The 13,239-nt window shown below is 41.8% G+C and overlaps 1 protein-coding gene across 1 annotated transcript in view; it reads left to right on the top strand.

Annotated features, from left to right (window-relative positions):
- Nucleotides 1–12,818, top strand: part of focad (focadhesin) — a 101,385-nt gene extending 88,567 nt beyond the window's left edge. Inside the window, 7 exon segments of the mRNA XM_042345172.1 lie at nt 478–738; nt 2,019–2,108; nt 3,495–3,672; nt 4,374–4,471; nt 5,835–6,083; nt 8,409–8,484; nt 12,334–12,818. Coding sequence (XP_042201106.1) covers nt 478–738; nt 2,019–2,108; nt 3,495–3,672; nt 4,374–4,471; nt 5,835–6,083; nt 8,409–8,484; nt 12,334–12,407 — 1,026 coding nt within the window. The 3' untranslated portion in view covers nt 12,408–12,818.
- The last annotated feature ends 421 nt before the right edge of the window (nt 12,819–13,239 follow it).

The raw sequence follows: 13,239 nt of genomic DNA, 5'->3' as shown, positions 1-13,239 counted from the left end.
CAAATTACATTTGTATAGCACCTTTCACGTTGGGAGGATGTCCCAAGGCACCTCTCCTTTCACTCCTTTTTACTCCCTAGTCACAGACTTGAATTCATGCCCTCGTCTCAAATTTCCTACCTGCGGAAAGTGTTTTACATGATTGATTCTCTCAACCTTTCATTGTTTTAAACACCTCTCTCATATCACCCCTCAACTCTTCTCTGCTCAATTGAGAAGAGTCCTATCCTCTGCAATGAGGAATACAGGCTCAGGTCTTAACTTTCTCCCAGACATAACCTCTGTCTAATCCATTTAAAAATATCTCTCATTGCTGATGATAGAATCTGAATTTTACCTGAAATAGTCCATCATTGGTTAATAAATTGCAACTGTTTGGTATTATATTGTATTACTAGAAGAGAGTAAGTAAATTTGGTAATCGACTTCATTTTGCTATTGAAGACTTCACATTGTGTGCTTGCACATTTTCTACAGTTGGAGATGAGAAAATACCTCAGCACCTCTGTGGCCTCTTGGATGAAACCTGTGCCAGAGGATAAGCTTCAGACTTTTGTGGAAGTCCTTGCCGTCCAGCATTTTACCGCAGGGAACAGAGAGAAGAGTCCACATCTTTGCCAGTCTATACTGCGAGGACTCACCGAAGCCATGAAGGTTCCTAATCCTGCACAGAACATCTGGGGAATACTGAGCAGGACTGCGGAGAGGATCTTTGAAATGCTGCCCAACCAAATCCAGGTGCAGTTTTTTTCTGTGGAATCTTTGCTCTTCAGAGGTGGAACCTTATTGTTTTCTGAGCTAGGATAAGAATGAGGGTATGTTTGTAGGATGACTTCCAGACCCACAGCAAAATAGCAGCTGGGGTGTGTCAATTTAAGTCTCTCATAAATCAACTGGATGAATATTTGTTTAGAAACTATACTGGAGGTTCTCGGGACAGGCATTGACTGAGGTGATTAAATGCTCTACGGAACACAACGATTTCTGTGGTGTTTGAGGGAGAGGGGAGAGGAGGACAGGAGAAATGTCTGTTGGTGGGTGGAAGAAGTCTAGGGTTCATTGGCAGAGAGTTGGGGGGGTAAATTAATATTTTGGAGTTTTGCATGGAAGGATCAGGTTATATTAATGAATCATTTTCTCTGAAGAGAACAAATAGTTGTAATAGAGTCCATGATAAAATAGATTACATGCACACTATAGGAATAGGGTTGAAATGGCCTTTTCTCATTTGATGTTATGTTTTGTGTCAAAGGGTCTAAACACACTAGATTGCGTGTTAATTGCACAGATTAAAAACGATCACATTTCCTAGAAATAATATCCAGTTGTTCGTTTCTTCTATTTAATATACCCGTAATTATCCACAATGATGCCATGATATTGACGCTAAAGCTCTTTATTGGAATATGTGGCCATTGGTCATGTCTTTGATCCGTTGTAACAGTCAGCAAGCCAAGCAGACTGATGCTTGTTGATACTAGTCGCTTTTTCCTCAACTTGGCATGACTGGATCCCTAGAATCCTCTGTCAATTACTTGTAAATCAAGCTGTCAATCCCTGTGTCATATTTTAAATAAACCTTATAAATGTTCGACTGCGCTTTCCGCCACCCCCACCCGCCACCCCTGAGCTCGGGCTCGCAATCAGCATTTTCAGACGTTCCCTGACTCGAAAGGTGCTGCATAAATGTAAATTGTTGTTTGACTTAGAAGAAGGCCATTTGGCCAATTTTTGGGTCAGGCTTAACTCCTCCAAGAAGATACCCACCCTACTACCAATTCCCTTCTCCTTCCTCTTCCCTCTAATAAACTTAACATTGAAAATTTTCACCCACAAAATATACAGTCAATTCACTTTACAGTATATTGTGTGAAGCACTTTGAGACATCTCAATGACACAAGGCACTATATCAAATGCAAGGATTATTATTATTAGTTGTTGGTAGTTAGTAAAGCCGGTGACCCTTCAATTGGAAATCCCAAATCACTATTATTCGTTCATTATTTCTCTTTTTCAGATAAATGAGCTGAACCTTTATATTGAAATTTCCAAATGCCTTTCAGAGCTCGGTGATGATGAAATAGACAGAATCACCCAAGTTACCAAGGTAATGCCAATGTTTGGAATATACATAAGATGTACCCACATTTCTTGATTTTTCATCAATATTAATTTATCATTCATTGGATCTAAATATTCCTTTAACGAAGGATATCCAAAGCACTTTGGCACTTATTAACATCCCCTGTTTCACTGTGTACACTCTCCTTATATAGGGCTCTCAGTTTTCTTTGTTATAAGGCTACAGAATATTATCTCAAGATTCAAACTTGTGTGACCGCAGAGAATGTTCATTTTGTGAGGCTTGTGCCATAATAAGAATGACATTTGGGAGATTGTGAGGGATGATCATGAGAGGAGTGTGACCGACAGCTGTGTTAAAATTAATGATAAATGGGGTTACTCAGCCGTGGAATTTCTTAATGTTTGTTTCGAAGCCACTGTAAATGAAGGGAAATAAATGGAGAATCTGTGACGAATCATAAAAGGTTCACACCCCAAAATTCGATGTACATTAAAAAAAACTGCAGCTCTTGCTATTTCCATGTGATACCCGTGCAGATCATCTTAAAGCAACAGTCACAGTGGTTTCAGATCTCTAGCGTTTCATTGGAACTCACTATTGAATCAGTAACCTGTTACCTCCATTGATAGATCTGGCAGTGTGCATTTCTAAACAACTACAACATTTGTACATAGTTATGTAACACCACTTCAGATCATTCCATCTGTCTTTAGTGGATGGTGTATCCTCTGATTCGTTTTCCATCAACCTGGAGGATTCTCCAAAGCTCTCTTCTACATTTTCCTTTCCCATGAAAATGAATTTCAAACATTTTCCAAGCTTGCCTATCTTGCTGATGAATTCACTCTGTACTGTACACTTCTCATCAACTTTTTCATTAAAACCCGATCTCCTCCATGTTTCTGATCAGGACAACAATCACTTTCTTTCAGTTTCTCTGGGACTGGTTTGTCATATCTTTCAGAATTATAACCATTTCTCTTACGTATAACTTGTCAACATCTCTTACCTTTTAATGGCTCCATTTTTAATGAATCCTTCTTCATCTATAATGTTCTGTAGCTCCCCACTCTGAACGCCACTGATCTCAAATGAAATTGCCACATCTTCTTCATTGTTAAAGGAACCCACATCAATTGGAGAGGACGGTAGCTAGCTGCACAACTAAGAAATCCTTGCAATATTTGTTAATTATGTAGATAATGACACTTGTAATTCCCTGTGTACAAATACATTTACACATGGCATATAATATTCCTATGTTTATAGATAGCATATGATACACATATTTACAGTTTTTGCATGATGCATAATAGACCCACTTTTTTTATTGATACAAGGTGATTAGGAACACCATTGAATATTTTTCTGTTTAAATCAGTAACGCAGCTGAAATTCCTGTTCCAGGACACTATTGTGAAGACAGCCTTTGTCAGGGCAGAGCTAGTTTCCCAGGGTCGAGTTCCTCTGCTATGCTTCAATGACATTATTGCTACTACAGTGGGACATAGCCAGCGAGGGATCATCTGCTGGATTATGTTGCAAAGCTTTTACCAGTGTCGACTGATCAGCCATCAAAACACAGGTAAGGGGACATAATGACACTGTTTGTTCATGAAGAAAGTTAGAAAAATGTAATTGTTGTGGCTTATGTACCCAGCTCACCTTCTACATCAGCGTGCGTCATCTTGGCCCACAACAACAATTTGTATTTATAAGGCGCCCTTCATGCAGGATAGCGTCCCAGAGAGTTTGAAGTAACACAGCACTCTAACATCCAGATCAGAAGATTATGGGTTCAAGTCCATTACTGGGACGAGCTCATAGTCTAGGTTAGTCTAGTGTAGTGCTGTGTGTTGCATTGTCGGAGGTAAAGCCTATTGGATTGAATGTGTTCCTGTTGGATGATAAAGAATCCAGGACACGATTCAGAAGGACTTTTTCTAGTCTCCGATGTTAAAATCTTCCTTGTTGTTGGTAGCCTTGTCTACCCACAAATACATTTGCCACACTTGACAATCAGCACTTGTGAAGCACTTTGAGACATTTATACACAATAAGGTGCAATTAAAATGCAAGTTCTTCCTTTCTTCAATTCTTCAGTCGTAAGCCTAGCAGCCTGGTTGTGAATCAAGGTCTTAACAATTTTACATCAAAGTGCTTTTCTGCCATGCTGTCTTGTTCTCAAATCCTTTGTCAATAACCAGTCACAATCATATAGAAGCAAAAGGAGGAATGCAATGAAGGTACGACTGACTTATCAAACAAAACTCTGTTTTTGTTCAGGTGTAATGAAGCGCATGGAGTGGTTATTGGAACTTATGGGACATATCCGAAACGTTGCTTATGGATCGACTCCAGTACAAAGTGAAGATGTTAATGCGGTAACTTTTGTGAGATGTTTACTCCTTTGAAATACTTCATGGTTTCAAGTGCACTTTATGCTGAGATTTTTGGGGTTACTGGGAGTTTGATATAATGTTCAAGTTTGTATTCCTTATGACCTTTGATGCTGACTATTTGAAGGCAGAGCCTGGAGTTACTAATGGATAGTGAAGTACCTAAATATTTACACAAAGCTGGAGAGAATCCATTTTGGACTCTGCTCTGGAACAAACTTTACAATGCGATCGCCTTTTACGAGGTTTAGCCCTGTGGCTAGGTTTTGCCTGGTAATGAAACATAGTCCAAAGTGTGCTGTTTCATCGGGGCTGTGTGGCTACAACGAATACCAGTTTCCAATGTGATGTAAATTATAAAAATTAATGGAGAAAAGAACAGGGAATGGGATTAGAGTAACAGCTCCAGCGTAGAGCTAGCACAGCACAGGCACAATGAATGACATGGTCTCTTTCAGTGCTGCAATCTGGTTCTATGACTCAAAGATACAACTGCATTGCTGCCCTTTCACTCCAAATTGTACAGTTTGTGTCAGTCTGACTTGTTTGGTAGCGCTTTTGCCTCTGAGTCCGAAGTTGTGGTTTCAAGCCCTACGTCGGGACTTGGGATTGGTATAGTCTAAGATGACACTGCTGGGGGGATGCTGCTTTATTGGAGCTGCAAATGAGATGTTAAACCCGACGTGAAAGGCGCTCTATAAATGGAATCTTGTTGTTGTTGTTGTAAACCGAGGCCCCTCTGCCTGTTCAGGTAGATCCTTTGGCACTATTCGAAAAGAGTTTCTCCAGGTGTCCTGGCCAACAATCCCCCAACTAAAATTGATGCCAATCACTCCACGTCTTTTTGTTGGAGATTGCTGTGTGCAAATTTGCTCTCGCATTCGCTCACAAAACACACTAAGTTACATTGAAAATACTATTTCAATAAAGCTTTACAAAGTGATTTGGGATTCTAAGAAGGAATAGACCAGAATAGTAGGGGTGGAGGCTCATGTGATGTATAAACACCAGCATGGTCTAGTTGGGGAAGTGGCCTGTTTCCTTGCTCTAAAGATCTATGTAGGATTGTTGCAACCCACGAATGTTAATTGCATCTTAATTTTGAATTCTATTTCATCCTGTATTAAAATATGACAAATTAACAAAAGTCAAACCAGGAATTTGTATTTGCAGAAAAGTAGCAATTAAATTACCACGAATTGTAAACATTGAAAATGTTTAAAAAAAACAATACTCTTAAACACTTCAAAACTCTTTATTGAACAGTCAAGGAGAACAGGAATGATCTCTTCTGCCCCTCAGATATAGTGTAACTGACTGAGCTTTTGTACTATGTTTTGGGTTTAAGACCGTAGACTTCCTGCTGAACATATTTGCAGCTGCTGTAACTGCATGGAGTGACCACGCTACACCCCTGTTACTTGGAGTCAGAGCCAGTTCGTTGCCATGGAGTGAAGAGGAAAGGTTTGATGGTAAATCACAATGCTTCGGCAGCAGCTCACTCAACCTGCTGTGTGTACAGCAATGTCTGAGACTTTTACCATGTACCATTCTCCTCTTACTCACAAAGGAGCCGTGGAAAAGTCACACCCAAAAGGTGAGTTGACACATAGATTTTCATTATCAACCACCTTCTCAAATCTCACGCTGTCATTCTTGCTGAGATCTTCTCTCTCCCATCACCCTGCAGTTTCTGCTGTAAGTTCGTCCACATCTTGGGAAACTTTAAATTCCTCTTTACTCTTCTATATTCCATTCCATATTCCGCCCTCCTCCGAAACATCGCCAGACTACGGCACGCTGCTGAAACTCTGGTCCACGCCTTTATCACCTCAAGGCTGGACTATGGGAACTCTCTCCTCGCCGGCCTTCCCGGCACCTCCCTCCACAAGCTGCAGGTCATTCAGAACTCTGCAGCTCGTGTACTGTCCCGCACCAGGCTTCGTGACCATATCACTCCCACCCTCGCTCGCCTCCACTGGCTTCCTATCCCCCAGAGGATCAAGATCCTCACCTACAAGGCCATTCACGGCCTTGCTCCCTCCTACCTCTCCGACCTACTATCCCCCTACCTACCTGCCCGTACCCTCCGTTCCTCTGGCTCCGGTCTGCTCCACATCTCCCGCCCCAACCGCCCTACCATCGATGGCCGGGCCTTCAGCCTCTCAGCCCCGAGGCTCTGGAACTCCCTCCCCCAGTGCCTTCACCTTGCTTCCTCCCTTTCCTCCTTCAAGGCCGGTCTCAAGACCTTTCTCTTTGACCGTGCCTTCAGCTCCCCTCTCGACTCTCTACCCCCTCCTCGTTCCCTCCCTTCCCTCCCATCATCCTGACTATTTCCCCCCTGCTCGAGTCCTGACCCAACTGTCCAGTGCCTTGGGACGTCCTCCCGACGTGAAAGGCGCTCTATAAATGGAATCTTGTTGTTGTTGTTTTCTGTATGTCCATATTCCCCCTCCTAAGCCAAGTGTCGCACTATTTCCTTCCATCCCTGGGAAAGAATGCCCCCTCACAGATCCCCTCAAGCCTTCAGAACTCGCCCTCTCTGGCCCTCCATTAGTCATGACCTCAGTACATCTACTGAGCCACTCAATAACTCCCTCACCTTCGTTCTCAACACTACCCACCCCTATCAAATCCTGAACTGCTTCCCATCCCCACAAGTCTCCCTGACACAACACTCATCTCTGACGTCCAAAGCCCACGAGCGCTCAAATCTCAAATGTCTCCCAAGTCCATTGCCAGATCTGTCTGGACCACCTAAGTTTTATATTTGGCCCTTGAAAAGCTAATCATTTTAATACAGTTTATTTTAGTTGAAAAGCTACTTCAAATATTGTCAAGATAATGTGTTGCATGAGACAGTCTGATGTGATTAAAATCTGGACTTGTGAAATGACCGTAACCCACTCAGGAGTTAGAATCACAGATTACTACAGGACAGAAATGGGCTTTTCTGCTCATCAATTCTGTGCTTATGTTTTTCTCCAGGAGAGCTGCATGATCTATAATCCCACTCTTTCTCGCTCCCTATCCCCTTTAACAGCCTAACTTGTGGTGGTATCTATTATATGAAGGGCAGGTTGTGACTTTACCTATATGCAGAAGACAGTGCCAGAAGACAGTCGAGTATTATTTGCAAAGAAAGAAACTGCTCCACTTTCCTATTTCCTGCCCTAATTTCAAGGAGTAATTTTAATTCTTACAAGTGATTAAAACATTTCTACGTGTTTCCAGTCATCCACTGTTAATCGTAAGGGATTTTTGTTGTCACATCCTGGACTGGCAGTAGTCACAGGCTTTGTGGCAGGTGTGGAGAGGGAGGAGCCCAGTGTGGCTTTGGTGTTGCAGTCAGTGACTGAAAGGGATGCTGGTGTAAGCACCAGGCGTTACTGGTACCCAGTGAGCTCAGAGATACATGGCAATACAAGAAAGAATCAAGGATGAAATCAGTCACTGCTGAGCTAAGGCAGGGAGAGACAGCAGGATCATATTACTACAACCTACCTCTGTGACGTGCTAAATCCGTGCCAACCTGTCTGCTCCCTCCGCTCAAGGTGGGCTCTACGTTCTCCACCATCGGCGGTCGGCCCGTCAGCTTTTCTGACCCCACCCATTAGAACTCCATCCCACAATCCCTTTGCCTCGTCTCCTCCCTTGCCTTCTTCAAGGCATGTCTCAAGATCCTCCTCTTCGACTGTGCCTTTGGTCACTCTCCTACCTCCACCCCACTTGATCCCAACTCCCAGCTCGGGTGTAACTCCTTGACTGTCAAGGCACTATACAAATGTAATTTGTTGTTGTCTTTCTCATTCAGATGTCGACAGAGTATTTTCTGGGAGAGAGTGTATTTAAAATGTCTAATTCTAGCTATTGTGTTGAGATAATGAATACCCCAAACCAAATATATTTTTTCACACTACAGTTCATCGACTGGCTCTTCAACATGGTAGAAAGCCCAAAAGAAGCTGTACCAGTGGTCACACTGAATACTCTTAAAGGTACGAGATTACATCCATCCAAACTCGTGAGACAATATACATCACAATGTATTTTCCTAATATAGTATGTCTAATTTATTCTGAGTCTTTGTTGGTGTTGGTACTAATTCTGTATGAAATGTTAATAGCCAGCACCTTGGAGCACTGATATTATTGTTGCCTAACATTGACCACAGATTATCCAAGATTAATCACAGGATGGCAAGACAGGTCACTTCATCCTCCCAGATCATCTACCAGCCACACTATCCTCACAGGACAGTATTCAGTTGTTTCCTGACCTCAGCTCTTCTTCCTTGTAAACAATGCTGTTGAGTACTCTCTGGGTAAAGAAATACTTAGTGTCTGTCATGCAATTGTCCTTCACAACTCTGGCCGTGTGCCCTTTTGTCTTGCTGCTTCAGAGTATCTGAAAGTCTTGTTCTGCATACTTTCTCAATCATCTCTAAGATCCCCTCTGAAGTGGCTCTTTTCAAGGCTGAAGAGCCCCAGTTATCTCCTCATAACCTGGGTCAATATAAAGTGCGGCTGCATTTATTCCTTAGAACCCGCTATAAACAGCGCCCTCCGCTACAAACTGCTACTGTTGGTGGAGCGGCTCCGGACACACGAGCGGTGCAGAGAAGTGGGAAATGGGCTTCGCTCCACTCCTAGGCCCCGCTGTTGAAATTGTCTGCATATATCTCTCTCTCTCTCTATGTTTGTGAATGTCTCTGTCTGAGTCTGTCTCTCTCTTCTGTACATATTTGAGTGAGTGTGTGTGTGTGTATATATACGTCTGTTTGTTAGTGTCTCTGTGTGATTGTCTATGTCTCTCTCCTCTATGTATGTGGTTGTGAGTGTGTCTATGTGTGCCTCTTCTGTCTGTGTGTGTGTGTGTGTTTATGTGTGTCTCTCTGGGTCTGTCTCTGTAGTTTAAGTCAGTCTATACATGTTCACCTTTCTGAAACTAAGATATAGAATAAAATAGCCTGTCCCACCGTGGATCCAGCAGCTTGTCACAAGGGTTGAAATATGTAGCTCAGGTTTAACTTGGATATAATCTTAAAATGTTTTGAGTCTAAAAGCCTTGAGTGTGGCAACCTCATTTCATGGATTCTTAGGTAACCTCTACTTTGCTCTTCGTCATTGATAACTCCTGGAGGCATCCTATGAGTCTGTTGAGATGTCCTACTGATTACAGGCAGGATTCCCAGTTAGGCAACTGAGTCACTGTTAGTGAATTCTCATTGCAACCCCCAACTATTTAGACACCAATGTCTATTCATAGTTGGTTACAGAAAGTTTTAAAACTATTGGCTCCCTGACCCTGTTGCCCTTTAAGCAGTTCTAATATTTAGATGACTTTCCACAACTCTTTTGATCGATATTTGCTATTTCCAATCCTTCAAAGGCAGCCTGTGTAACCATTGCCGGCATTATAAAGCCTTTCCTCTGCTTTTTAGTTTAAAACCTGAAACCAGTTTTAGCAACATTCTTTATTAAGGTCGTAACTGGCTTCACGATCTATTACTATTTTTTAAGAAAAAACTTAAACTACAGACAATATCCCTGAATCTAATTCATTCACAAAACACAGCCAGATATCCGAGGGGGAGAACGGAGCCCAGTACCCAAATGTTTCATTTCAAGTTTTCATCGTACTTTTTTGGGGGATTTTTATTATATTCCATGGCCTGTGAGGGACATACAGGTTGCATGAAAGAATGGACCCCTTATTAAAATAAAACTTGACAGCTCAAATTCGGGATCAAACACCTCCTGGTATGAGCCACGGTCACACATTCACAAAGCAATCGTGTACAATGGCGTGAAATAATGGGGGTTGCTCATTGCATTCCAATGTGAACAGATAAGCTTCTGGTTCAGAGCCAAGACCACCCATGTCCCGTTGTGCTGGGGTGAATGAAGCAGAGCAGTGGAAAGATGTTTCTTTGTGTACTAAACGGATTTGTTCAGCAGGTTGTGTTCATCATTTTATGCCATCCATGAATTGTTGAAAATTTTGCAGTTTGCAAGGGCTCAAAATTTGCGGGGGTGTGGGGTGAGATGATGATTGGGGGAGGAGTAGATTGTGGATGGAGAAAAAGGACATACGTTATGTCGCAAAATGCACCAATCGAGAAAGCTCTGGTAGAAAGGAGGAAATAATATTTCATGAGCCAGAGATCTCTGGTGACTGTGATTGTGAATTGATAGGCAGGTGACACTCCAGGAGGGTGTCTAATCTGAGGCTCCTGGCACCAAAAGTAAGTGCATCCAATTAACCCATTTGGTTTGTGCCCACAGAGCTACTCCTTCCCCTCCCACCCTGCTCTCCGAATGAAGAATAGTACTGTTGGCATCTGCCCTTCCGGACATTCTCCAAGTGACTATTCTTAATGCATGAGCCCAGACTGAGAGTCGGCAGCTATACAAGCCTGAGGGAGCATCACATCCAAGCCCAATTCTCTCCTTACTCAACATCCAATAACAGAAACTAGAATCTTATGTAGCATCTCTCATATGGGATGATCAACTTGAAACGCTTTACAGAGATGTTACAGACCAGGAGGAAAGATAATCTAAGGTTGTTGACAGAAGGCACAGTTTTTTTTGACAAGGTTTGAAGGCAAGGAGAGAAGGTGAAGGTTTTTTTTGAAGGAGTTCAAGAGTGCGAGGGTACAGTTATGGATGTTACAGCAAATTACTGGAGTAGGAAACCTGACATTTTGCCTGATTTTAATTGTTGGAGTGACTTAGTCATAATTTCCAACAGCAGAGCGATTCAGAGTGAGAAACAGGATTTATATCTCCAGTTTTAAAATTCCCCTCACTGGAGACTGAAGAGAGCTCTCTGGATAATATAACACCCATATATCTGATAATTAAGTGCCCAACACGGCTTTAGTTTTCTTTAATGTTCTTTAAAAAATGTAAACATTTGTCTACAAATACACATGCAAATTGGCATTGTTTTCTATAATCTGCCATTTTGTGACATTATGTATATTTTGTGGGCAATTTGCCCTGAATCAATTACAGTCAATTCACTTTACAGTATATTCTGTGAAACGCTTTGAGACCTCTCGAAGACGTGATAAGGTGCTATATCAAATGGAAGGATTATTATTATGTCAATTAAACCATGATAACTATTAATAGCTGCAATTTGTTTTATGTAAAGAAACTGATTTCTATCAAAATTGATAATACTGTAATCCTTCATAAAGTTTTAATAAAGTTTTATTAATTGTGACCTTGGTAACTAATCCAATCCCATCCTCATGTTTGGTACAGTTTTCTTGGATTTTTTAATAATCTGTAAAAGTGCTAAAACACCCATAATGTCAAAATGTCTCATTTTTTTATGGGTATTTGCTGTGAAGTGTAGTGACTATTTGTTGGTAAGCAAGGCAGCCAATTTATGCAAAGCCTTGGCTCTCACCAACATGCACCTAATACTCTCTGGAATTAGGTAAACAAGGTCTGTCCCTCCACAGGGAGAATGCACATTCCATTTCCAGGGATATTCCAATGTGTAGGTGGGGTACATGTGTGGAACTCTGTCTGGTTTGGACACTCTTAAGCGTTAGGTTTAAGCATATGTCAGACAATTAGTAAGTAAAATAAATTTGTGCAGTTATGTTCCATAAACAACCATGAATGAACGACAGGTTAATCTGCAGATATTCTTGCCAGGACACCGGGAGAAACTCCCTTTTCGAGGAATCTTTAGCATCTCTGGAACAGGCAGATGGACCTCGGTTTTAATTCTCATCTGAAGGATATGGAAAGGTTAAGGAAAGTTAAACGTGCACTGTTATTTGTACTATTCTGTAACCAGTGCCCTTTTTGCGTGTTTTACAGCTACTCTGCTGGCATTACGATTCTTGCCTGAATTTAAGAAGAAGGCCACCTGGACTCGAGCATATGGCTGGTAGCTTCCAAGTTGTTGATGAAATGGAAGCCTTTCTTTGGCAGCGAGTTAGAATTTCCTATGAACCGACAGAATGGGAACTTGATGATGCACTCTGGTGGCTGAAAGCTCAACGCGTTCATCTTGAAACCAAGCTATTTCCTGGCACTGATGCAAAGCTAGCTCGAGAACTTGCATATTGATCAGCTGGCATTTGTACTGCAGCATGTGTCAACAAGACCTCATTTACCTGTTTGAGAAACAAATTGTTTCAAGCCACGCATGGTATTATTAACAATATCAATATAAATTCTCTGTTCTTTGGAATTGTAGCCAGAGGATAATGAAATAAACATGAAAACTGACCCAGCTATTCCACGTTTGATGCTCCACAATTACTCAATACAATTATGGATTAAAATATCTTTGCACTCTGCCGAGATCTGTCAAATATGTAGTAGCTGTGTGTGTGCCTCAGGACTCCTGTGTCTTCAGGAATGGTGTCACCTCACTTCTAACCTCTTTCATGTGAAAATTCTCGTTCGTCACCAAAAACATAAGACTGGAGGTGGCCAAAGAAGCAAATTCACATTCGGTAACTGTCAAGAGCGGTCCCAACTTGAAATTCCTGCATCCTTGACATTGATTCAAAAAGTGGCTGGAAAGTATCTGTTAAAATGTTCTGCAAACTCTGCTGCTTCAGACTGGAACAGCCCTGTAAAGGTCACAAAGAAGCACTGTGGTTGTAAGAGTGTTTGCAGTTGCTGCACAGGAATGTAAATATAATTAGAGAACCAGTCACTGTACTGATAGAGATGAACACTTTCACTGGCAGATGTGTTCTACATGCTATCACT

The sequence above is a fragment of the Callorhinchus milii genome, unplaced genomic scaffold, assembly GCF_018977255.1.
Source record: "Callorhinchus milii isolate IMCB2004 unplaced genomic scaffold, IMCB_Cmil_1.0 Scaffold32, whole genome shotgun sequence".
NCBI lineage: Eukaryota > Metazoa > Chordata > Chondrichthyes > Chimaeriformes > Callorhinchidae > Callorhinchus > Callorhinchus milii.
This window is presented reverse-complemented; position numbering and strand designations above follow the sequence as displayed.